This window comes from Pseudopodoces humilis, chromosome 1, assembly GCF_049639895.1.
Source record: "Pseudopodoces humilis isolate 2021_Gansu_Grassland_sample_001 chromosome 1, ASM4963989v1, whole genome shotgun sequence".
In the NCBI taxonomy this organism is placed as follows: domain Eukaryota; kingdom Metazoa; phylum Chordata; class Aves; order Passeriformes; family Paridae; genus Pseudopodoces; species Pseudopodoces humilis.
In genome coordinates, this window is record NC_142200.1 from 117,571,934 (window position 1) to 117,599,911 (window position 27,978).

At 41.0% G+C, this 27,978-nt stretch overlaps 1 protein-coding gene across 1 annotated transcript in view; it reads right to left on the reverse strand.

Annotated features, from left to right (window-relative positions):
* CHN2 (chimerin 2) overlaps positions 1 to 27,011 on the reverse strand; it is a 156,072-nt gene extending 129,061 nt beyond the window's left edge. The window contains exon 1 of the mRNA XM_005518917.3: positions 26,884 to 27,011. Within this exon, the coding sequence (XP_005518974.2) occupies positions 26,884 to 26,932 (49 nt within the window). The 5' untranslated portion in view covers positions 26,933 to 27,011. The remainder of the gene's footprint in view (positions 1 to 26,883) is intronic.
* Positions 27,012 to 27,978: the final 967 nt, after the last annotated feature.

Genomic DNA, 27,978 nt, shown 5'->3' on the forward strand with positions numbered 1-27,978 from the left:
ATGGAGACATAATTCAATTTTAGACATGTAGATAAAAGGATACTAAAAATGAGACATATCAATGAAGGTGTTGTTACAAGTACTGTAAACAATTGCCTGTTTTCTCTTATTGTCTTAAAGTCCTGTGGGAAACTCTCCTCACCGAAACCTGTTCCTTCAAGAGCATGCAAATAATGCCAAAATGCAATAAATAAATAAACTTCATAGAGACATATGAATGATCCACACTCATATTCATAATTTCAAAGAATGTCAGGAGCAGCTACCTCGTTTGTATGAACTCTTTAAAAGGAAGAGGAAAACAGTAATGCTGTCTATGAAATTTTAGTGTCCATTTCCCTTTTCTACATGTCCTACTTGCAAGAGACTACCTCCACCTGCCACTGCCATCCCAAGCTAAGAGAATTTTTGATGCAAATTGGATTCCCACACACACATGCACAGAGGGCAGAGGGGGCACAGCACTAAACACCTGGCAATACATCACCCTGTTGCTACGACTCTTGTGTTCATCAAACATGTAAATGTGCTAAGAATGCACTAATTGCTGCTTTCCCAAGATAACTTTCCCTGTTAACATATTCAGTTTGCACTGTGGCTACTGGTTGCAGCAGTCTCCAACATAGAAGCAGCAGTAAAAGGCATCAGTAGTTTACCTGGGAATTTTTAGGCTACTGATACCTTTTTTTTTTTTTTTTTCATTTTTCTGAAAATTTGTACTATTTCAATGTCAAATGCTTTTTGTGCCTTTTCGGCACATTCAGAATATCCTAGCAAATTACTTGCATCCTTACTACTTACATCCTGCATTTAGACATTCTGTATCATAAAGATTAAGTTAACTAAACACTCTCAGGATCCAGCCAATTTCTAATTATGGTAAACCCAGTAACTTGTCAACAGGAATTGGCTTTCCATGATTAAAATCAAGAAAACAGTTCTTATCAGAGCAAATAACACAGAATTCAGTCTATTTTCTAGCACAGCATCGATCAAAGATAAAGCCAAGAGCAGGAAAACAGAAACTTGTCTTGCAAATAGAACAATATCCTACTAAACACAACTATTGGAGCATTTTCGTGTACTTCAGATATAAGTATTTATACACATTACCTCAGAGCACTCATTTAAAGTAACAAATTTGCTCTTAGAATTCATACAGCAGTAAACAATCCAAGTCTGTAGCATGTACTGCAGAACCAACCCAAGTATGAATTAAAATTCTTGCCTCATAAGTATTTAGATTCTTTTGATAATCAGCAACTGGTGATACAATATGATTTGATTTTGATTTTTTGGATACAATATGATCAGATTCTGAATTTTATACTCTGATGTAAAATCATCTTCTTTCAGTATTTTTCAAATTTGCAGGGAAAAAAAACCTTTCAGCTTCTCCTTAACTGCTGCTTTTGAATGATTTTACATCATTTTGCAAGCCTGCATTTACTCAAGCTGACTCTCTACATTCAATGGTGACTAATAAGGAAGGACTAATGAGCTTAATTCCCTCTTTCTTTTATGCTTTTAAACAAACAAAAGCCCATGCTTTCTTCCTTCTTTTCAACAGCAGAAAAGGAGGGGAGCACTGGCAGCTCAGGGCCAGGGTAAGGAGAGATGAGAGACTGGCAGATGGAAACCTAATCCCTAGCAACCTTCTCCCACCCCTGTCCCCCCCTTCCCCCTTCCCCAATTCTCCATCCCTCTCTCCTATTAAGACCTGCTGAAGCTGACAACTTGCCTTCAGCATCTCCTTCCCTCCCATCCAAAAATGCAAACCTCAAAAGAGGACAGTGGAGGCAGAGGGCCCAGGTAGCTGAACACTGTGATTTCAAACAGAATGAAGAAGGGAGAAAAGGCATCCTGGCAAGTGGGATAAAGGGAAAAGAGAAGGAAAAGGAGGCTTGCTAATTTCTGAGCAGACTAGAAGATTAGCGAGGAGGCTTTGGGCAGAATAAGGGTGCAAAAATGCACTTAAGTTGATCAAATTCTTTGGAGGCTGAAAACAAGTTGGTATAGAGTTATGAAACAAATGCTTTCAACTAGGTAATAACACGTAATTGGCAGCAAAATATTCACCAGTTCTACCAATCAAAACATTATTTCCAAAACACATATTAACATCTACTACCCTTTATACCTTTAAACAATATTATAAGAAATTTGTCAGAATCCTGAAAGATACAGCCTTGGGGAAGAAGAATAATTTCTGAAACTTCACCCCACCCAAACATCACTTCAAATGGCCCTATTTTACATAGACATTTGTTAAGTCTACATAAAGAATAATAGGAGGGAATAGCCAGAAAGCAAGTCCACTCCCCCTCTGTGAGCCATGGCTTCACTCTGCTTGTGTCTGTCAATACACCAGGCCTCATTTTCATCTAAAATTGGTGTCATGCTGCAAAATGTAGTCATTCACTTCAAGAACTGCAATTATTGCTGTGCTCACATGCAGCAAAGCACCATCTGGCCTGTTCACAATGCAGGCACAATGCAGGAAGAGTGAGCACTGATGTAAATGGTTTTCCAGTAATACTGAATTCCTCCATAAAAAGCAAGTACAGTTATATTTCAGTAATTACTCACAGAATCAAGCACTCTTAGATGTCAATGAATACTCAAAAATTTTTGAATGAACCCTGCTATCATCTTCTGTTATGTTTCAGTCAATATTTCAGGGACCTGAAGAATCACTGATTATTAGAATTTGTATCTATCTGGATGGATTTCCAAAATTTCTGAAAAAATATGAGACTGTCATTCCCCTAGGCATATTCAGGTACATTCCTGTTTTTGAGTTGAAGCAACCTATGGATTTTTCAAACACACAAGAAAATAATACCAATCCATGTGGTCATTTCAGTAATAAATTACACAGCTATTAAGTGCTTACCATTTTTTACAACAGCTAACATTTAAATATACATAATCTAATGCTCAAGCCAGCATTTCAGCTATGCCTCTATGAGCAGCAATAATACCACTTAAACTGAATAGCCTGCTATAGTCACAGAATGCATTACTGAGCATATAATGAATGAAACTGCTCACATGGATGGTGGTTACTCCTCTATCCTTCCCTCCCCTCCACTTTGGAAATAGATAAATAGCAATGTGATAACACAGGCAAAGATAATGAGAAGCATTAGTTTGGCCACAGACCTTGGTGATTTTTACACCAGAAGCAACGGCTTCGGCAGCAAGAGCAACCCAAGTTGTGAGGAAAGGCAGTAACTCCAAAAATTAGCTACATCAAATTAGTAGAAATCTCACAGAATTATTTGTTCCAAAGACATCATTCCCTCTTACACTGAGATGTGGTAAAAATCACTGCTCTTGGCAAAGCCTAATGCCTTCTCAACCAGAACCAGGAGACAAATACTCTGCAGATTTTGGATTTTTCCCAGATCAAAATGTTGGAGTACTTGAGAACAAGGTTTCACTTTGGAGCCAAAACTGATTATAATGCTTAGCAGAAAGCAAGTGGCAATTCACTTACCAAGCTGCCACATTTCAACATTTTGTTATAAGGAATTAAACTTGCAAATTTCAGCATGACTGTGCAGTAGAAGTGAAAAACAAAATGGTAAGGACTAACAACCACAGAAAATTTGTGTTCAAACTCAGATTCAGTTCACTTAGCCCAAGCCACCTGACGCTGTTACAAAAATCATTGAATGCAACTCTTAAAATAAAGGAGTACTGTCTTTTACCAAGTGATGAACCCTCATGTCAAATACCAGGGAACACAGATAAGACCCCAGCTGTTAAAAAGCTGGAGTTCAAGGCTCCAGGGGAGAAGAGAAAGGAGGGAGGGACCCAGGGATCTCTGTCTGTGCCAGCCTTTCTTTGTCCATAGAGAAAATCCAGTTAATGACTATTAAATCACAATACATGCCAAGGTACTCAAAAAGATCTCATTTGATAGAGGAAAGAGGCCAGCATTAAACTGAGAACAAGTACAACAAGGAATGGACTGGGGAAATGAATAGGAAATTTAAAAAGATAGCACATTATTTGTTCCCAGAAGCACAGCATAAGATGTTGGATACAGCAGGCATGTCCACCATTGTTCGCATGATGTCTTTGTTAAGAGTGTAATTTAAGTGTTTGTGTAGAATACAATATATAACCGGGACAGATAAATGAATTCCACATCCCCCAACTGAACAGTCTGCAACAGGAAGTAATGTAAAAATTTAGCTGGTACAGATTGCTTCCAAATAGTTCAACAAATATTTACACATTTTACAATGTACCTATTAAGTTCACAAAAGGAGAATGAAGGCCACTAAAGTTAAAAAAGGCCATTTAAAAATATTAAGAAGGCCATTTAAATATATTAAGGAAATAGTACTTTTGGAACAATGGTAATACTTCTGCTCCATGTCAGTCCATAATCATGACAGGGTAGAGTTGCTTGTGTTTTGCAGCAAGAAGGCAGCCAGTGCATGCAGTCCAAAGGATGATTTACAAGTGTGCTCTGTTATAACCATAAAAGGAGGACAGGAAATCTAATGGCCAGAAATAGAACCACTGTCAATTAAGTAGGGGGCAAAATGCTAGAGAAGCACACTACAAATGAAATGGTAAGTAAAAAGATGGGCAAGTAAAAACAAGGCCAAAGAATGGAGTATCAACATGACACATGGGGATATCATGCAAGAGCGTTCTGTAAAGGATGGTGTCAGGCATGAACTGAGTGCTGAGGTCAAGGAGCCCCAAATTCCTGTCCTGGCACTAACTGACTCTGTGAAGGAAGGGAAATTATTTCATGGTGCTATCTTGCTCTGCAAATCAAAGGCAATGATACCTGCCCACCGACCTATCTCCTGGACATGGCAACAGAGAATCAATCAATGGCCTGACAGTACTTCCAACGCTGCATGTGAAATCCTGGCCCTGCTCAAGCCAGCGGGAATTTTTAATACTGACTTCAACAGTGCCAGGATTCTTATCTACAATTTGCTGTCAAAAATGTTGGCTGTTATTATTTAAAAGGATTTTGAAGCCATTATTCTTAGTTACTGCACAAATCAGAATTGCCCAGTCCATAGGTCGGGAAATAAATGGGGATGTGGAATCCCACTCCCTTTTTCCTGACTTGCCTATTGCTGCTGTGAGCAAAGAGTAAAGATTTGACCTGAACTGATAGTTTTGCTTTCTGTGTTAACAGAGAAGCACCCAGTTCATGGTTACACAGCTAAGATGGATCTTAATGTTAGCACTAATAGAAGGTTTTCAGATGTAAAAAGTTGGCATTTCTATGTTGCAATTTTTCCTAAAACAGCTATTCTTCAATATCTGCCCCAGAGAACTCATTAAAGGTACATAAAGGAGAGGGAATTAAAAAAGAAATACAAGATCAACAAAAAATATTTCCTGCTACTATTATCCTTTTTATTAGACTTTTCAAAATGCAAAAGAAGCTGTCAATATTAACATTATGAATCTAAAAACAAACATTCAGAAAAACTGAAATTACAGACAAAAGGCAAAGCAGTTTCCTATGCTAAACAATGCTGCAAAATAACACTGCTGGCACTGTAACTGGGAGATAACTTCATGCCAACATCATGTCTTCTCCATATGTCAGCTAAGAAGACAGAAGTTGTTAGTGAAAACTTCCAGAGTTCTTCACAGAAACTAGGGGGACGGGAAAGGAAGGAAAAATCCTGCCTATTAAAATAAAAAAATAAAAAAATTAATAAATAATACCTCTCTGGAACATATGTCATGGAATCACAGAAATGTTTAGTTTGAAAAAGACCTCTAAGACAAAAGTCCAACCATTAACCCAGCATGCCAAAATGACCACTAAACTATACCCCAAAGCTCCACATCTACACAGGTTTAAATACGTCCAAGGGCTGGTGACTCCACCACTTCCTCGGACAGCCTGTTCCAAGGCTTGACAACCCAGTGAATAAACTTTTCCTAACACAGAATCTAAACCTCCCCTGCTGCAACTTGAGGCCAAGTTTCCTCTTGTCCTAGTGCTTGTTCCTTGGGAAAACAGACATCTTTCCTCCCTTAAAAGGTTTGATCTCTCTGCTGTCCAACCACATTTTGATCCTAACATCTCCAGTGCTAAAGTGTCAAGAGTGTCTCACCCCAAATTTGTGGAAATTCTGGCTCATTACAAAAGTTCTCCTCAAGACTGAAAGTAATTCTTATTACCAGTTTGAACCTCAGTTTGAACCTGTGCTTGTCAGATATGCTACTCTTAATATTTGCAAGCGAGAAAAACTTAAGTAGAGAACTACCTCAGCCTTACACCAGTCACTGCAATGGAGTGCAAATAAATTTTATAGTACAGTGAAGCCATCATCCCTTTGTATCCTTTTTAGCTTGGAAATTGAATGGTATTTTTATTGAATGTGGATCTTACAGTGGTCAAAGGCTAATATCTTATAAATCACTCTTCATGCTTCAAATGCATTTGCAAAGAATTAAGAAAGAGCTTAGAAATGTACGTAAAAATAATAACCAGGAGTTTCAATAACAGTATTTATCATTCAACCAAGAAGTAAAAGCACAGCTTTGCTGTGGAGGAAGAAGGCATCAGCTCACATATTAGCATAAGCCACCGAGTTCTGTTTTCATGTGTCCCTGTCATGATCAAATGGTTATGCAGTCCCTTCCCACCCTGACATCAAGATGCTATCTGCAGTATTTCAATTTTTACAGTCCTGTTACTTCAAGATGCTGCAGCTAAAAGCATGTCTAGACAGAAAAATGCGGCAGATTCTACCTCTGCTGTTTAAGCCCGTGCATTTACAAGTCTTAAAATGTAGCTACTCTGTGGTAGACTTTGATGATAATCACAGCTGCTCATGAAACATCTGGAGTGAGAAGTGCCAAGTCTGTGTCTTCGGTATGAAGGTGATGATAATGTTGTCCTTCAAATTTGCACTGGGCTGATCTCCTGCACAAGCTCCATGTGTCACCTTTTAGAGAAAGTCCCGAAACCAGCACAGTGGATTGCTCAATTCATGGCTAATTTTACACCAGCAGTGGCAATGACTTAACTCTCAGTGCTAAGTTCCCCTTTGGGGTTCTTGCAGCTCCCTCCCTTACAAACTCCTTTGCAGCAGCAGATGCTTTCTAACTTCCACGTTAACCTGTTGACCTTGCTCTGTGCTGGAAGGCTGTGGCAGCACTTAACCCACAAATTCTTCTTCTAGTGTGCTTGTGGCAGTGAAGAGCCTTAATTCCCTGACTGATTAAATGTCTTCCATGAACATAAGGTATTGGCATCATTAATCAAAACAGCTGGTAGAGTCTCACCTGGTCCCAAAACTGGCATTCTTGTGGAAATGAATGGATGGGTTTAACAACCACTTTTTAAAGAGATATAACTGAAAGTTATTTTAAATTATGGTTACTTTAATTTAGATGTCTAAAAATACAATTACTTATTTCTGTTACAGTAAGTTTCAAGATGAAAGGGAAAAATTTTGACTTGAAATGACAAGAAGCTGAAGTTTCTCAGTGTTAATTAATCACAAAGTTTATTAACACTGATATTGTTTCATTCACAGACATACTTCAGACTCTAGAGACTCTAACAAATACATTTTTCCCCTTTTTTAATGTACGTAACTAATCAGACTGAAAGAGCTCACATTCATTCACTCATACAGACACAGCAAATCAGCTTTCACATTTCTAGAAAGCTGAGTTTCAACTTAGTTCCAAAATGACAGTCCCTGTTTTTCCCACAGGCAACAAAACTTACTGTAATTCATTTCCCAATTAGCATTTAATCTAAGAGAGTGAAAAATCTTAAAGACACGACGTTCCTGTAGGTTTATGTGGCTGTGAGACTCGGAAGACAGGGGGAAGTCAAGCACTTTAACACCAGTGATAGTGTTAGAGGGCAGAACACCACTGGGGATGTCATTGTGGGGACAGATAGACAACCCTGATGGGCTGCACACATTTCCTGATGAGTAAGTGCACATACAGCTAGACACTAAAGAAAGGACAGGGTGACTTTAGGCCAACCAAGCCCAAAAATGCAGAAGGTATTTGAAGAAGTAGTTTACAGGTTTAGGAGAAGGTGGAAGAAATCAGGGAGGGCTGCAGGGAGGTGGATATAGGGGAAAATATGAGCACATGTGAGGGGAAGGCAGATAGGGACAGTGCCTGGAGCGTTACAGCTGGGGTGTCACACAGCGTCTAACTGGGATCCGGTGCCATGGGTAGCTTGGAGCACTTGGGATAAAGAGGGATAAGATGTTCAGCTATTCACAGAATTCCTTATTTTCTCCATTCCCCAAGCTGTCCACCAGAAAATCCTCAGAAACTGCTGTTAGGACTTAACAGTTCCATTCCAAACCAAAGCCTAGGCATGTGTTATCCCAGACAATAAACAAACACTGTAAGAATTACTGGATGAAACACACAATTGAATCTGCTAATGGAAACAAAATAATCACAGGCTTTATCCCCATGATCAAGAATATCACACAACCTTTAGCTGACCAACTGAGACATGCTGTCACTTCATTTTGATGATGCAATCAGCTGTACACAGCTGATCCATGTACTGTGTGGGGACCTGCTGATAGAAGTGATGTTCTGCAAAGCAGAAATGTGTAGCCATATGGAGCTCGTTGCAAGAATGAGCCTCTCTTTACACTCCTGGTTGAATTTCTCACATATCCTCATTATCTGTTATTGAGCATTTGCAGGGATCCAATATTCTGAACCATGGAGCCAATTCCACTTTACTGTTCTCCAAAGCATTTCTACTCCACCAAAGATATTTTAGAGACATAAGTGTAAGTGGCATTTACTCCCTGTTGAAAAGATTTAAAAGTTTTATGTTTTTCCATCTATTTTTTCCAGAGTTTAAACTAATATCTGTGTCATCTCTGAAATTCCCTATATAGCTATTTGATTTATAATGAGTTGTTTCTTAAGATTCAATGGGACCAAAGAGCTTCATGTGAATAAAGGTTTTATGTTCTTTATTTTACCATCATGTCACTTAAGACCATCACACATCTGAAAACTTAAACTTATCAAGTCACTGACAGGTTAAAAAAAATGCTTGCAGAATGTGTTCAAGTTAGAGAAATCTGTTTCCTAAAATGACACAGTCTGATAATCTCTCTGGTCTTACAGTAATCTAAGTCTCAGCTACAAAATATTTCATATATGAAAGAAGTTATTCATTCAGCATTTAAAAGCTGAGTTGAAAAAAATCTCACTGTAAAATATACCCCCAATAAATGTTATTTATCTAAAGCTGCTCAAGAGACAGTTTGGGTTAAAAAAGAAAGCAATGCTGCAACGATTAATAATTAACCAGTTTCTAGTAACAGCTTTATTGAATTGGAAAGACAAACTGTCAGCTGTGCAGAAATTCACAATATTTTTATCACCCAGGTAGTATGAAATATAGAACCTGAAAATTGGCACTATTTCTCCAGGCAGAAAAGTTTTTTTGGCAGTAGCCCAAGTTAATACAATAGATCACAGAAAATCACCGTTTCCAGTCTGCTGTTTCAAAGGAACAGGGGGAAAAAAATATAGAAAAAAGACTGCATCCTTAGGGAAAAAAAAAAACCAAAAAAAACAAGTCTGTGCATGCAGACAGCAAAGCAGGACTCTAAAATGTTCATGCATGAGTTCACTTTTCCCTCTTTTTGTTTTTATTTTTTTTGTTTTAATCCTTTGGCGCTATAGAACTATTGCCACCTCTGTTTAATAAACACATTTCATTTAAATAGCTTTCTTGAGTTCCAGCTCACCCACCTAATAAAACACACCATGTTTCAGAGATGGGGTAATATTCCAAGCACAAACAGTGTGATTTTATGTTTTGCAAAGTAACATTACCTCATATGGTTGATAATTACATTTTAATATTGATGCCGACAGTAGCCCATGAAAATGTGCACCTAGACTCAACTTTGGAATTTCATGGTTTATCATAGCTTGGTAGTAGACACTCCTTAGCCCATTTTTTCCTTTGTTTTTAATACAGAATATTGTTGGTTTGTTGTTTTTTTATTTTCTCAGAAAGCTCCCATTATGGTCAGCTGTGCTGAAATTCAAAAAAACATCCTAAGAGAGTGAAGATGCTCTGTTAAAACCTAAAAATGGCTCAGATACTAAGGAATTAGCAAAATTCATTTGTAATTGATAAGGTTAATACTGTTTTTTACGTAAAAGGAATGATACAGGCACAAAAAGGTTTTACAGCTCTGAATGAGGGGAAGAAGTGGTGGGGGGCAAGATGAGGAACTGAAGAGAAAGACCCGGTCATTTTGGAAAACCTCTGCAAGCAAAGCTGTTAGAAATTATCAACGTGCCATATAAAGTGTATGAAGAGCAAGGAAAAGCACGTTTAAGGAGAGGAGACCATTGCTATGCAAAGGCCATAATGAGATTTCTGCTTTTCACTGTCAGCCCTGCTTCTCCAACGGCGCCGTCTGCCAGCTCACAGAAGGACAAGGGGAGTGCCAGCACCACGAGCGCGTGGCAGCAGGAAGAGCAAAGACCAGGAGCAGGCAGCAGGCTGGGACACCACCTCTCCCTGGCACCATCAAGGTGTTCAGCCTGCTCAAGCTGTCTCCTGGATCTTCATACTGCGACCCCACTCCACACATCTTCTCCAGCGCTGGGGATTACTCTGAGCAAGGTGAAAAGGATTGCCATAATCAAGGTGAAAATAGGGAGCAAGGGATAGGATGGAGGGGGGCCACACAGAACATGGCAGGTGCGTTCAGGAGAACACATTCCCAAAGGAGATGCCTCAGGAAAGTGAGAGGTCACATCATCCCAGTCAGATGGAAGCCTCTGGGGTGTTATTTCTGCTGCTTCTGGAATAGGCCTCCCTAGCTCTTCACAGGAATACATTTCAGTGTCAGCTTTTCCTTAATTAACACAGAGCCCCACCCCTTACAATCATATTAAAAATGTATTAATAAACTACAAATAAGCAACCGGAAACCACACACCCTATACCTCTTTGTGTCATGGGGAAACTGAAAGGTATTTCTGATCAGCCGAGAAGAGGTGCTTCTCAGAGAGGGATATTTCCAGGCTGCTCCATCTCTGCACATTACTCACACAGCTGAACTATTCTCTTGCAAGGTCTAAAAATAAATTTGCTTTCAGATAAAGCTCAGTGTTGTAAATTTCAAACACAAGGAGGAAGGTTCAGAAAGTCAGCATGGAAAAAAATTATATTATCATAAAGAGAGCTCACATTTGAAGTTTAAAGAAGAAAGTTCACAGAGCAACAGCTTCTTGTCTGGAACAGGTCAGATCAAGATTAATGGCTAGGTAATGTGACAGCTCCTGAGTACATATATATGTGTCTGTAGTCTTCCATTAAATTTATATAAACTGCATCGTTCTGTTTTAAAGAAGAATGTCTGCTCGCTGTTTCATCTTTTCTGAAATTCTTTTACCTTCTTCTTTTAAAATATTTGCAAATCACTAATCCCTCTCAGTTTCTCTTCCCTTTTAGCAGCAGTGTCAGTGATGTCTTATGATGCAATCCATTTACCCCTCTGCTTCTGACTCTCTAAAAAGCTTTTTCATCAAAAACGATACCAAAGCTAAGTGTCAGACCTCACCAAACTTGTGTGGACCACATCAGTCCACACTTATTAAGGCTGTTCACCAACACTGATTCCTCAGCTGGATTTATCAGATGTGACAAAGACATGCAGTTTTAGGGGAGTGTTCCAGATTATTCCTGGAATAAGGTTTTCCCACTTTGGTCCCAAAAAATGTACAAGGAGTCTTGCTAAACCATCTCCATCCAAATTCCAGACCACAGTAGCTCAAAACTGAGATCTCCCTCCCCAGACTCTGGGTTCAAAGGCAGCTTGGCTGACCCTCAGGCAGCCCACAGGTGCTGGAGCCAGCAGCATCACATCTGAAGAGACAGTTGCAGCTGTTTTAGAGCCTGATAAAAACAAACAAAACTCAGCTTTGACTGCCTAAATTCCACTACACTTAGAATTATTCCTCTTGTCAAGAATGATTATCTGCTCCCTATCTGTGATGAACACACACAGTCCCACCCAGTTCTTAGAGTCTGGACTCTATTAATGGGTTTGTAACTGTAGGTAGTGTTGATACACATACAAGGAAGTTTTGACAGGACTGGTAAAACCTTCAAAATCTGATTTTTAAGTCACCCTGGAGGATAAATTAAACCTTGCTAAAAGGAAACTATCTAAATGGGGAAGCTAATAGAATTAAACCTTCCTAGGTAATACGGCAAACAGGGATACCACGTTGGAGGCTGAGTGGTAAATAAATGCCACATAGCACAAAAAAGATTTGGGAAAGTGGCAAAGCAAGCCAGTGCAGCTGAACAACAGGGTATGAGAGGCTGTAAGAAGCAAACTAACATCCTTCTGAAAGCTGGAGTCGTGTCCAAGTGAAGGAAGTAGGAAGACTCATGACCTATTTTTGGCTAAATAAGTGAAAAAAAAAATCAAACCAAAATGAAAGCAAACTTAAACCACAATTGGATAAGTCAAAAGGCAGCTTGTGGAATGACTATGAGAAGACACAAGAACTAACCACAGCCCCTTTTCCACGTATGAATGCAAGACCTGTCAGTCTGGCCAATAGTTGATCAAGGGATAAAAGCAGCACTTAGAGAAGAAAATAAGTATTTTGAGCTCTGTATACAGAGAACCCAGATGCAAGGGAAGCTGACATGTAAGAACATTTCTTTATGAGGTATTGGTTTGGATCATCCATTTAAAATGGAGATTTCAGTGGAAAAGGCTACAGAATGAACATATGAGCAATAACAATTTGCACACATCAGAAGATACTATGAAAGCATTCTTAAGGAACTCATGGATGAAACAGCAGTGCGAGTAACTGTCTCTTTTAAAACTGCCTCAGAATCAAAGTACTGCAAAATGGCTTACACCATGGCCATTTCATAAAGGGCTCCAAGAGAAAGCCAAAAAACCCAGGTAGTCTCAAATTGATAGAAACTTTTGAAAAGAACAGTGCTGGCAGACTCATGGTAATATGTTATATTAGGCAAGTCAACACAACTCTCATAAAAGCACGAAAATTCCACAAATGAAAAAGGAAAGCAAATACTAAGGAACCGAGGACACATCCTGATTTCAGTGGAATAAATATAAAATGCATCCATCACATGATGACTGTTTTCATTTCTGGTCCATTTTGAAAAGATTACCTGAATGAAATAAAATTAGCTATACAAGTTCACAAAGCAACTGAAAAAGGCATCTTTTTGCATAACACATTCAAAGTCTGGAGCTCTTCCTCACAGGATGTCCAAAGTTTACATGGGTCCACGTAACAACTTAACCAAATTCATGACATCAAATACAAGAATAAAAAATATATATTAAACTTCAGAGCCCAGCTTTTTGTCTCGGGAAGTCCCCAAGGCACAGATTTCTGGATGCTAGCGGGATATCCTGCAGGAGTTTACTCCATGCATTTTTCCTGTCCTTATGCAGCACTGGCTGGTGGGTGCAGGTGGAAGAAGGACATGGGCTGTAGCTGAGCCTGTGGCCACTGCTGCAGCTCTTCCTACACAAACAAGCTCTAGTGGCTGTTCTGGCTGCTGTGCTACACCCAGCTGCCCAGCATAGCCTAATAAACTGCAAAGGGACCCAGAACAGGGAAAACAGAATGCAGACAAAGTCATCTCACAGGAATTTTGTTTGTCCCCCTTCATACTTTTTTGGCTCACCTACCTTCTCATACATTTATTCTACTATTTCCAAAAGTAGGGAGAGCGAGGACCAGCATGAGCAAGACATTTTGACAAAGTTCTGCAAAGAGTTTGAGACAGTCTCCTCATACTTGTACTTGTACTTGTACTGTAAGCCAAGATTTTTATACCCCTCTTACTAAGCCTGTGCAAAGGAAATGTACCCCTGACAATATAAACCCCGCAGCAGCACTACAGATTCAGACATTTAGTAGCAGACCTGGTTTGATTCCATTTTGCACTGCCAGGAACTGAACAGTGCTCTGACAGGTCAACTATTAGAACTTCTCATAGAACACTCACAGGCAGTCTCTCTCTCTGATGGAAGGACCCAGCTGATCGTCCCCAAGGTTTGGTCCTTTAGGATTACAGATTATAAACACTGGTGTGTTTACTAAGCAGAAGAGTGGAGGTCTGGCTGTTTTTGGAGGAGCTGTGGGATGAAGATAGGCTGGCTTAAAATTTGATTTGGTTTCAAGTAATAACCTCACTAAAAACTCTCTTTCTCAGCATTTCAGAAATTTGGTCCAGGCCTGAAGGCAAGTTTCTCATTCTTTTCTAGAGTTCCCTCAGATGAGAGTTGGCATCTCCCATTACATGGACTGCAGGCTCCAATAAATCACAGGATACAGTAAACTGAGCTGACTACTAAGTCTTACCCATAAGATCATATTTCTTTAAGTTTGTCACAACCTGGCAGGTAATCAGAAAGAAAATGCCCTTGCTCTGAGCTTATGGGAGCCCTACATATACAAAAAGTCCTGAAGTCATTCCTGCTTGACATTGCACAAACAGACTCAGTATCTGCAAGCAAGATAAACATATTCATGGTGGGAAAAATCTGCTAAAATAAAATATGCAAATGCTTTCAGGCTTGCATGTCGTTGATATTTTGGAAAGGTTCTGTGCGCCCACGATGTTTCTCCTTTCAAGGATGGTAGGGGACATGTCCAAATCGTTACCTCAACAGCTGCTATTCCAAATGGTGCTCCACAGCCCCAGAAATGAACAGCACCAACTTCTTTAAGTACATAGCAGTGAATAAATCTGTTCTGAAATGTTTACTCTGGAACAGCCTGATCATCAAGGATGCAGAAAGTCAGCATCAGACTAAGTAACTGTTAGAACATAAATCCAGGATAACACTGTTCATGTCATTGACATCTCTTGCAGCTGCTTAACTGGTTTAAGCATGTCTACCTAACCACAAGCCTAAGCACAGAAAAGCTTTACATCAGGAGGAAGATGTTACATATAAGAAAGGAGGAATAAACAAAAAGAAATCTATCTAAATTTTACTGACACAATGCATGTCGTAAACTGATTTGATAAAAAGAACCAAAAATGTATGGGACAAATTAGGACACGCTATTACACAAAACCAAAATAAGGTAAACTATAAAAGTGGGGGGGAAAATACATCCTTTATATGAGGTAATGTTCCCAATGAGGTCCAAGGAGGGACTGCAATTCATTCACTGACGAACAAAGAATGTTTCCTGATGAATCTTCTATTTTTATTCTATCTAGACTTTAATTTTATTAATGATAGTAGCTGAGTGGTTCAAATTTTCTGCCTAATTTCTTCCCAGTTGTGAAACAGGTGCTGTGAAGATTAGTTAAGTATTTACAGGGTGATGAAAAAAAAATAGTTTTTAAAGAAATCCTGCTGTTACCAAGCTTTTAATTATATATTATAGTATTTCCGGTGCTTTTGAAGTTAATATACTTCTTACAAACCCTAGACAGTGATGGAGTTTCCCTCTATAAAACACATCCCTTTCAGACAAATTTATGTACTCTTATGCTTTCTAGATGTTTGGACACTTTCAATCAATACACTACTGCCAGGAGTTCAGTGTGCCATTTTCTAAAGCTGCTTAAGAGGTGGAGCTGAAAGCCTTTTCCTGTAAAGTGAAAGTAAATTACACTACTCAATTACACTTACAATCATTTTATATTGAGTTTTTTCTTATTTAATTTTTGAAAAGTCTATTTTCATAAGCTTATTATGCATATTGATAAGTCAAATAATTTTTTTTTTAAAAAATCAGCTTGAACCAGACTCTCCCTCATTTTCATCACTTAGGCTACAGTACTTGCCAATAATTGTGAATAATATAAATTTTAAATTACACTTTTCAGTGAATGTATTTATTACTGTCACATCTGAGCAAGAGGAAGCAATTGTAATACCAAGTGATGACACACACTCATCAAACCAAAAGAGATCAAAGGATCTAAAACAAACACAAGACAGAAAAGGTTTTCCATGAGCCAAAGTTCTCTGCAGTGACTCTTTAGAGACAATGTGCCTCCTTCTTCTCATCTAACAGAATTAAAGGAGAAATGGCTCGTGGGGCCACGGGGAGCAAATTCCTGCTACTTTCCTAAACATTCTCATTCCTTTTAGTTTCTTAAACATAAACACACATTTTCATACATGTCATTAGCAAAAGTGTGCTCGTTCTTCACCATTTTGATTGTAGTTTACACACACTACCCCCCTGCTCCTAGCATTTTTCAAGTCACAAGATTTTTGTTCTCCCAACAGGCATTTGTTCTATATTTATACAGCTACCAACTTCTCGGTGGTTTTTCACCTGATTTCTACATATATGTATTGTCAGCATAAATGACACAGTAGTAATTATAATATCCTGCTCAACAACATTCAACAAAGTAGACCTCCAGCCCTGACTGCACCTCTCACATGCCTATGAACACTTCTAACTAATAATGACCTGTTTTCTTAAGTAAGGTTTTACTTTGAAATTATCTTCATTTCATCATTTTATAGTTAAACCATCATACGTTCAGCTCCTGGGCTAAACAACTCAAAACTAAATAAAAGAAGAAAAAAATCCTTGAAAACAGCAGGTTCAGTTTTAAATTTCTGATGCCAGGAATGCATTCTGTTGGTGAAAAAAGGGAGCAATGAGCTTCCAAGAATATATCCAGCAGAAAGGAAAATGAAAGATGAGAAGCTTAGTGTTACTCAACAAATGAGGATAATTAATGCTGTATTCCTCCACCTTTTAAGTCAATGATCTAGAGTACTATAACATAACTGAACAATGTTCAGGAATAGTTGTTCCATAATAACTATTCCATAATATTTCCATGTCTGAAAATATTTTATTTTAGCTCTTATGATCTTTTTTCAAAATAGTTTTCATGTACAAATAGCCCATATATAGCCTGTACACATTTGCCATATTTTGTAGTGCTAGAGGAAATCACACACTATGGGTTGATTTCTTAAGTTGCCAGTGCTTAGAGATTTACTGTTACATTAATCATTAAAAATAATACACTTAACTCTGGTTTTGCACTTATACTTCATTTCTTCAGGTTTATTTTTAAAATCAATGGTAAAGAGCAATTTAATGGATTTGGGAGGAGAGTTTCATGTGTTTTCTTTCTTGGAGCTTATTGAAGGACCTAATCCATCAATTCTGAAAGGAAAAAAAACAACTGTTTAGCAGTGTGCAAAAGCACCAGCCAGCCATGCTACCCAGCAGCGTGCCCAGAAAACCTCATGTATTCACAATACTTCCTCAAATTGCAGGAGAAATCACTCAAACTGCTACAGGGAAAGCCACCACCGTGGTCACTCCAGGTGTGGTGTGGATGGAAATGCAGCTCTTGGAGAGTTCCATAGAAATGCTATTTTGTGTTTACCTAAAATGCTACCACAGCACAGGATAATTGTTCACTTTGACAGATACCTGTTGGTTCAGTTGGAGGAAAAGGGGCTACAGCTGAAGATTTTGTGGCCAGGGACTGATGCTATGCCTTAAAGCCCATCTGTTCATGGTAAGGCCTGAACCCAGCATTGAACATTTTCTATCAGGCTTTCTCTCCCATGCCTGGGTGTACTCATCTGCTACCAAAATGACCAGCAATTCTACATTAAAAAAACTATACATTCCCACTCTGGTAAATAACATAGACTGATACAGCAACCTGCTTTGGAAAGAGACTTCAGGATCCTGATTCTTCTTTCTGTACAACCAAAATAAAAACATCACTTTTTTTGTCTACATAGCTTCGTGAAAACTCACCAATAAAACATCTACTTACCTCCATCCTCCAGCTAACTTTATTTCTCCTTACTGATTTAATGCTGTTTTTAGTGTCAGAATGGAACAGGAGAAAAAAGCATGCCTGTCAATCACTATTTCCATGGCTTAATATGTCTCCCAGCCTTAAATTTCATCCATGACAGTCAGCTCTATTCCATTATTTATAGTTATTTCTAAACTTAAGCAAAATTTCCAACATACACCAATACATTAGAGATGAAGGAGCACGAGGGAGCTTAGAATTGTCATTCGTCTATCCATTTTTTGTTGAGACATCAAAGGGTTCAATATTCTTTCAGTAAATACATTTGTCAACATGAAACATTCTAACTACATGCTTCAGATTGCAAAATAAAACAGAGAGCTATCACATCATGATGCTGAAAGCTATCCATCATCTTGGTTTGCCAGGTAGAAGATCAGGAATTATGGAGAGTATGCTCCCTCAAGAAGCAGATATTTATAGAAATTACATATAATTTAAGTCTTATATATAATCCTTAGAAGTTCATCACCAATTAATTGACGTGTTATATATATCTACATATAAACTGACTATTAAAGAAGTTATGTACTTGGATGAGGGGAGTTTTACCACATAGCTTATAATAATTTGTCCCATCACAACAGCAGATGCTAATTTAATGGAAACTGCATAAAAATACTCAGAAAAGCAGCTACCCCATCCAGTAGCTGCTGATTTACTAACTCAATGAAGTGGGAACAGAAGGGACCAAGCCGCTTGAAGGGTCAGGACTTAACACCTTGTCTTCATAAAGGGTTTTTCATTAACAAACCAAATCTTCTACAAATAATTAATTTAGCTTTATTACACTTCTGCGCATTACAAAAATTTGATTGCAACATTCAGGTTTTTTTATAAAGCCCTAAATCTTGGAGCTTTGAGGAACCTTATATGAAAAATTGTGTTCTAGCTCTTGAAAGTTCATTAATTGTTAGCCTTAATACTGGAATCAGAAAGAATGAAATATGATCCAGCTGTAGCTGGATCATAAATCCAGCTGGTTCATGTATTCACATGGCAAAGGAGAAGAGGGAAAAAGCCATTCAATCAAAAGAAGAAAGAGAGCTTGAGACAGATTGATCTACTTTTCAATACAGCACATGATTAGTAAGATTTTCCTATCAGGTCTCCTTGTAACACAGGTGCAGGTTTTGGTTTTGTTTTTAACCTGCAAAACATAACGTCAGCATTCCGTATTTTAAATTCGCCCCCTACTTTCTTCTCTTTTAGGAGCGCTTGGCTTCAGAACTCAGGACCTAGAAGTAAAGGTGTGCTGATTCAGCAGCAGTAACTCTACCAGCCTGGCAGATAAGAACAGCAACGACAGGTCAGATCAGTAGATTATCTCCCACAGTGACTATCAGTGGATACATAAGGAAGTGTTAAAGAATACAGCAGCTTTATAGCGTACATATTTCACCAGCTTCCCAGCTTACATACAGCCCAGGGACTGAGCAGAGCTGCTATCATTGTGCTTAACAGCAGTAGATGGATCTTTTTCCTGCAAAGTTATCTAGATGTGCTAACAGCCCATGTCAGCCAGCAGCATCTCTAATTTTCCATGCCAAAGAGGTCCACAGTTAATGTGTGTCACTGCTCTAGGCAGTGCCTAACCCTCAATGCCTGGGCAGGAGAGGATATGGTTTGCTCTGAAGTTATACATGCTTACACACACTGAAACTGCTTAAAAATGGGGCACACAAGGACTGGCACTGTCTGCACAGCCACAGCACTGTGGAATGTGCCAAAATATTACAGTGCTACATGCACAGAAAGGTAGGGTACAGCCACACAAAAAGTGCCACTCAATTGGCTTTAACAGCAACCATATCAATGCCTTGGAGAAGCTGAAAATTGAGAATTTTATGTGTCTCTCACGAAATTGAGAGTCTGGGTCTCCCATGATCCCCCCCTCCTTTCCTCTTTCCTTTGGGGCAATCTGATTTAGTCTTTTTAGTTTATTATTTAGTTTATTATGGGGAATTAAGGTGGAATCAGTGCAGTTTCACACAGCAGAAAAACATGACAGCAGATATCCATGATTTTTGATGGCAAACTTAATGCTGAAAGAGCTCTTAGGCTTCTTTTGCTTTTGACCACAGCACACATCCTCTGGCACACAGCACACTGGTGGAGGAGAACTCCTGCTCCAGGGAACTTCTCCTGCCTTTGCAATGGCTGTGCCCCATATACCTGTACATGATGTCTACTTGGCATTTTTCATCCTTGCCACACACAAAGCCAATCATTTAACCAATCAATCGGCCAAGATAAGACAAATTTTTAGCAATTAAACATCTGCTCAACAACTGAGCCTCATTTACAAACTGAGGTCTCCATCTCTTCTGACATCCATTTTTGTTCCATTGTGAAATAAAAAGTGTAACATCACAAACACACCACTTTATCTAAGAGCTACAAGTGGTGTTTATGTAGCCAACAAGAAGATGAGAATGAAGAAGAGGAACAGCCACATGAGAAGCTTGCAAGAAGAAACTGAGAAATGCGACTTCACATAGGTCACAGCAGGTGACACGTGATTTACTGATGATAAGAAAGTGCCCACCTAGTACTTTCTACACTGTCATCAATAGCACCACACTGGAAACACCTTGTCTCTGTGGAATTGGACTGCCTGATAAAGATATCCTCAGAAGAGATGTCTTATTTACTGAACTGATTCTTTTGTGATGACCTTGATCAATAATACCAGAAGCAAGGCGTGTGATACTTGTGCATTCTTCTGAATCTTAAAAACCCTTTAACCTCTCCCTACCTTACCAAATACATCAGCCTGCACTGTCAAGTTTCATTGGCAAACTTTGAAGTGTGTTCATGTTATGAGAGCGCTATTGCAACATCAGTTTCCTTCTGCAGGGATACACTCACCCTCCAGCCCTGGGATGTGAACTACTGCTGAGTAAAACAGGGTGATGAAACAATTATTGCTGAATTCGGCATGATTCACAGTTGGTAATAACCACCTCCAAATGCAACATTCAAATTTACATTCTCATAATCAAAGGTCAGAAAAAGACAGCAAAATGGGTCATTATTCACAGCTGTTAAAACTATACATTTACACTAGATACTGTATAATTCTTAGACAAACTGTGACTACACCTGTAAAAAATGTGATATATATAGAATTACAGATTTATAGCTTCTTGTATAAATCCCACTATATTTCCCTGCAACAAAAGTTTTTTCATGCAAAATTAATGTGTCATTCCCTAGCACAGAGCTCTCCAAATATTTAATCTCCTCAGTATTTCTTCCTTTGGCAGAAGAGAAGAATGAGTGACAACCCACTGGCTTCCCAGCATGGGAACAGCTTCTGCCAGCCTTCAATGTTGCAAGTGAGGACAATCCAGCCAGTGCTGCCCTTTTAGCCAAATGTATGCATATAAACAAATCAGCTTTGGAAAAAAGGTATCTTTTTTGTCAAAACACCAGGTTTCACACTTAACTATGCACCACAGTAGCCGAATTATTTTGATTTCAGAAAAACATTATCATATAGCATTATGGTCATGGGGATACAAGAGGACTCAAAACACTCTCACCAACGTAAAAATATTCCTATCACTCAGCATTTGGCAAATGTTAGCTTCCTTAGAACCATCAAACAGGAGGCAAGAACTCCAATAGAACGGAAATCCAAAAAGGTCATCAGCAGGACAGCATGAAAGACCGCTCACCTGATCCTCCACATATGCCTGTGAGACAAGCAGGTCCTTAAGAAGAATAAGACTTTTGCTTTACAGTGCATGAGTGCTTATAAGCTAAATTGTGAAGCAGACATGCACTGCATCCATTTTCAGTCTATTTTATTCTCAATAATCACAGCCTGCATGTTCAGTAACTAACTGTTGAATCAATCACTACATTGGAAGGGAGTACTATGGCATTTTTCCCTTTTGAATTTTTATTATTTTTAATAAGAATGGTGAGTTCTTTGTAATCATCAGATACAAAAGACTTCAGCTTTAATTTAGAGCAAGAATACCCTGGCCAGCAGAAGCTTGGCATGAAGAACAGAAATAGAAAAAACTTACTGCCCTTTTAAAAATCAAAAGTAGCACCTTATCATAATGATAGTGCAGCATAATGACAGCATGATTCCAATAGCTTTCATGTGCCAGTTTCACAACACTATTTCTATTAAATCATTTAGAAGAAACATCTATTTTCATTTACTAATCTTTCTCCCAGTTAGAATCTCTCTGAATCTCTGTACAATGGTAATTTCATTTCTTCCCACTTGCTTGCATCTTAATTAAAATCGGTCCATGTTGACTTTCATTTTTTATAATATATCTGCCTATTTCACATCATAGCACCTTCATGACCCCCAGAGAGTCACGAGTGTTTAATATTTTATTTTGACCTTGTTAAGTTACTGGAACCATCAAAGATTTTTCTTCTTCCCTTGATAAGCATTTTTTAATCCTTCTGAAAATGTAGAGGCTGTGTAAAAACATATAGTTGAGAACTATGTTTTCTTTAAACAACTCATGCTCCTATATTTTAAAAAAACCCCAACGATTTGTTGCCTTTCAATTTATTGCAAGTATTATTTTAATAACCATAAACTTAATTATTGATTAAATAAAGATCACTGCTTAAATGGTACTTAAAGGCCCTTTTCTCTGAGTTTCAAGAAAAAAAATAAATCTTGATTTTCAAGTAAAAAATATACCATCAATAATCAATGACTTAACTTTATAACAGTCTTCTATACAGTATCTGAGTTTACAAAAACAGGGGGTTGGTGGGAGAAGAAGCTGTCTTTTATTAGAGCAGTGGACCCAGCTGAAAAGTAAAAATTACCTGAGAAAATACACAAGCCTTTCTCGGCCTGAAGCAGAAAGCTTGCCTATGTTCTTTAACTTCATCACCTGCTCTACTGACAGGTATTACTCAAAATGCCTACAAAGCACACAAAGAAGCACCAGCTCAGATGGGAAGCAGAAAGGTGCTGAGCTATCCCTTCCTCCTAACACCTGCAAACTTGTCTGGAGTTCAAAAAGAAACAAAATACTGGGTACAGTGGCAGCACATACATTTACATATTTGCCTTGGGTTCTCACCCAAATTCTTGCAGTGTTACCACTCTCACAGCACAGGCTCAGGCTCATGCAAAGGTTTTGGCACAGTCTGAGTCCTGCTGTCAGAGGCAGCCTGATTATATGTTGTCATTTATCAGGCTTGTATTTGCATTCACCTTCAGTGTGGACCCTCACCTGCAGAAAGCCCAAGATCTCTAACCCAACCACCTGCCACAGGGAGGGTATCTGGCATAAGACTTCCCAAGCAGAATGGCAGCTTTAAAAGCCAGCTGGCATTTATAACCACTTTGTACTAACTTTGGATGGCACAGCTGCACAAAGAAGTACAGTGCCTAGAAATACCACTGCACTGAGCCTAGGTGGGAAACATGCTTCATTTGCTGCTTCTTTGAGAAGCAAAGCAGGCACAGCCACAAAGTTCTCTTCACTCAAGCTTCTATTTACATTCCAGAAAGTCGAGTCTCAAGTTCATCAGTTCTGTATAATCAGTATTTGGCTACTGGGTGGAGGAAACTGGAAGCAGATAGTGACAAAGTAGGAGAGGTGCATTGTTTGCCAGGAAAAAGCCAAGAAGTTACAGTAACAGCAAAAAAGTTTTTAGAAAGAAAGATTGTAATGAATCAGAATAAGGGTCAATACTAAGACGGGCACTGGCAAGGGAATGTCTATTTTAAGGAGACCGCAGCGTGAAGGAAAGCATAAAAACATGCACAGTTTCCTTTAGAGGATAGGAGAGACAGAAGAGGACAGAAGCTGCTTGTGGTTAAATCAGCCCTTCATCTAGGGAGAAGAACAAAATTTAGGGGTTTGCAACGAATACAGCTAATAGATCACCTGGGTATGTGTTAGAGAAGAGATAACTGGAAAGTAAAGTGGAATTCCCAGTGGAAGTAATTATAATTGCAGTTTTTTATATGGTGTGCAGATTTATCCAAGGTCCAAAGAAGAATACTTAATGTAGTTGCTTACCATGCCCCCTTCTTCCCCCAGCATATTGCCCTTCTTTCTCCCCCAGCCACTTCAAACACAACAGCTGGTAGTCAGGGAGGCTTAAGTTCTGTTACCATAAGCAGAGAGCTTGAAGAAATGATATATGAAGAAATACAATACAAATACTCATGGCTCTCCTGTAGATTTTGTTACCAGTGAGTGCCAGCTTACTGAAAAAAAGTCCTTCACAGGCTTCTGTCAGATGGGGCCTGAAACAAGTACCTAAAATTATTTAACCTCACAGTATTAGGAGCCTCACAGTAGCTCTTGAGATGAGTACGCAGGCCACAGACACAAGCTCTGAAGGAGGGACTGGCCCTCCAGCAGTGATTTCAAAGGAGAAACAGCCTCCTAAGTATGAATATTTGCTGAAAGGCTACATCACAAATGGTCACTTGTAGTAACACATTCTCAAGCAGCATTTTGGCAGCATTCATAAGTAGTGGTAGAGCTGAGTTCTGCAGCGTGGTATTCTGCTGTCAACCTCAAACTTCACTTCCTTTTTCTATTAGTAGAAAGTACTGTGGTAGCAAAACCTCCCCTCTTCAGTGGAATAGAAACAATTCTATTATTTGGAAATCTTCATATTGGCATGTAAAGCATACATATAAATTCTAGCAAATTAAATTTTAGGGCAAGACTGTTTGTTTAGGCCATGTAAACAAAATGCTGCAAGACTTGCTGAGTTCTGAAAACTTAAACCACAGACAACCAGAATACAGCTGCACATAGTCAGATATGGTGTGTCTGCTAATATTGGCAACTTTATCATGCTGCAGAAAATTTAACTGCTCGTTAGTATATGCATAGAAGAAATATAGGTTGAATAAACTGGAACAAAACCAAAAACCATTCCAAGGTCATAAGTTATGAAAGCCAAGGTCACTCAGTTGCTTTATAGAGTACTTGACAGTATTTATTAGTTGTACTGCTGTGGCACCTAAGAGCCCCAGGCACAGGCCAAGGCTCAGATGTGCTCATGCTTGCAAAAATACAAAAGAAAAGATGAACGACAAACTGTTGTAGGCCGTAGCTAAGGGCTTCATACAAAGCAGGGTACTGTCAAGTGTCAGCTCCTGATGTACACCTTTTAATGATGTACAGCTAAAGCCTAGATCCCAGTTCCTTGGCTGGATGTTACTTTTGGTGCTAGATTTACCTGGTGAACAGGAGGCCACCTGGAGTTGGATGACATCAACTGCTCACACCAAGGATGTACCTGAACTCCCATTCTTCCCTGCTTTTCAGGTATTTGAACCAACACTGCAGGGAATGCACATCTCTCAATCCACAAGATGGATCCTGAAGCCCAGATTTAGTAAAGCCAGAAGGAATTCAGAGGTATGCATTCAGTATCCTACTGGAGCAGTATGCAAGAAAGACCATGAGATTCATGGAGCAAGGGAGCTACACACTTTCTCCAAGGTGGGGACATGCTTCTGCAGCTTAATGGTTAAAGCACCAAGGAAGAGAGTCACAGGCTCCAGACTGGGCTTTTAAAGTTGTTTCTGGTTATATCACATAACTAAGATGTAAAAATATACAAATGATGTGTAAAATAAAACCACATTGCCCAAATGAGTACCTTCAGTAATAAGCCATAAAGTTGGCTGGATTCTTGCTTATTTTCATTCTGGTCTTGCAACTCTTGCATGGTGAATGTGAACACAAGGCAGAATTTCTCGTGCCTGCTTCGTTCAGATTCTTTTGAGATAAGGCAATAAGGACTCACAACATTTGTGGGTTTTTTTGTTAAAACTTAAAAAAAATGCTTTTAGGACCTATTTCCTTCTTCAGATGTGTTTCTAAGTGTTGAACACTGGAACAGTGGTGTAGAATATGTTGTGTAAATTACACGCATTGTCTTTTAAAAAACGTAGTTGCTCATTGGCCTTTACATTTATTTATATTTTGCTTATTTATATTGAGTTGTATTGATAGTCAGAGGAGCTTGTCTGCTGTTCACAGCACATATTGCTATGTTTAAGAAATGCTCTTAAAAATCTCAGTCTGGCACCTCAAATAAAACACTGAGTCACAAGTCCCTTGAACCCCTAAGTTGTTCATGCTTCTATTTACTCCTTCAGCCCACGGAAATGCCAGGATGTTACTCTCAGCCAATTTCTCGTAACTTAAATATTACAGTAACTGCTCGTGAGCTAAGCAGCAGGCGGTGGTATTCTTGTGTCACTGCTTTCAATTTCGGGCTGCTTCGGTTAAAAACGCACAGTAACTTTTCTGCCTTCCTGCAGGTCTGCAGCGCAGCCAGCCCCCCACCGTGAGCGGGGCACCGCCTCCCACCCAGCACCCCCAAAACCCAGAGCAGGCACAAGCTCCTCACACCCGCGGCCGAAACCCTGGGGCAATCCGTCACCTGGAGCATTTTTAATCTGGATCGGGAATTTAATCGTTCCCAGTCCTTTAGAAGTACTGGAAACGCGAGGTGTGCCGCAACACCCACCAAGTGGCACGCCTGGCAACCCCCGCCCGCCCCGGAGCACCTCGACGCGCCGGGGCGCGATACGGGGCCGGTCCCGTACCGCGGGGACCACGGCAGAGGATGCTCGTAGGTCTCTGAACGCCCTCCTCAGCCCAAGCCCCGCGGCGGGAGCTCCCGGTAACGCGCTTCTTCCGAGCCAGGAGGGATGCTGCTCCCCCGCCCAGGGAGCCGGGCGCGGGGCTCCCCTCTCCCTCACCCCACACAAAGGCACGGCAGGGCGGCGGGGAGGCTAACCGGGCCCCGCCGCGCTCCCCTCGTCTCGGATTCCCCCTTCGGTGCCGCCTGAGGGACAGCGGACCCCGGGCAGGGGCATCGCCGCCCGGGGGAGCGCCCGCCCGGGACTCGGGGAGCGCCTGCCGCGCGGTCGGGGAGAGCTGGACGGCGAGACCTCTGCAGACAGGTAGCTCCTGCTAAAATGGAGGGAGGGGAGAAATGCGGCGCTCGCTGGAGAAACTTACCGGAGGAAACCGACGAGCCGGACAAACTGGAGTTACTGGATGCGGCCATGGTCCCTCCTCCTCGCCCCTTAGCTGCGAGCCCCGCGTCGGCCCCCGCTGCTGTCCGGCCGCCGCTGCCGCCAGCCCATCGCAAAGTGCCGGAGCCGCGCCGCGCCGAGCCGCCGCCCCAGCCCGCGCTCGGCTCCCCGCGCCGCGGGGGAGCAGGAGGCGGCGGCGACCCGCCGAGGCGCTGCCCGCCGCCCGCCGGGGCTGGGCGAAGCCGCTCGGCAGGTCAGGCAAAGGGCCCCGCGGCGCTTCCAGCGCCTCTCTCCGCCCTGGGGAGCAGGGCTTACCTTGTGACGGGGACGCGAGAGCCGCCCTGCCAGCGCCTTCCCTCGCCTCCCCTCGCCTCCTCCCTTCCCGTCCCTTCCCTTCCCCGCCTCCTCGCGGGCAGCGCTGACAGCCCGCCGGGGGAACCCGCCGCAGCTCCCCTCACGCACACAAAGGAAGCGGCGGCGCTGCCGGCCGGGCTGCTGGCCCCGGCTGAGCGGGCAGGGTGGGTCCCGCTCGGGCGAGCCCCTGCGGCGAGGCAGCCCCTTCCCGACCGCCGCCTGGCACGGGGCTGGCAGCGAGAGCGGCTCCTGCCATGTGCCGGCCCCGTCCCGGCGGGGCGGCAGCGCCTGTTGAGCGCCCCGGCCGGAGCCCCCTCGGTGGTGCCGCAGTGTGGGCTCCGCGCTCGGCTGCCCCCCGCCGCCCCCCGGGGACCCCCGCTGCCGCGCCGCTACGGCTGGGGCAGGGCTGCGCCCCTCGGCCTCGCCGCCCTTTGTCCGTCTCCTGACCCCGCGGGCTGCCCTCCGCTCCTGCGGGGTTCTCCATCCCTTCGGGCAATCTCCCACCTTCCCTTTTTTCCTTTTTTTTTTTTTTTTTTTAAATTTTTTTTTCCTTCCTCTCTCTCTTCTGACATGAGTTTTTCTTAATAAAAACCCCCCAAAACAGGCCGACACCAACACGGGGTTTTGACCTGCCAGGTGCACAGCGAGTGCGGGCCCCCGGCCTGGCCGCAGTTTGGGTTCTCCCTCCCACCTCCCCCCGCAGCGCTCCCGGCCCGGGGGCTCT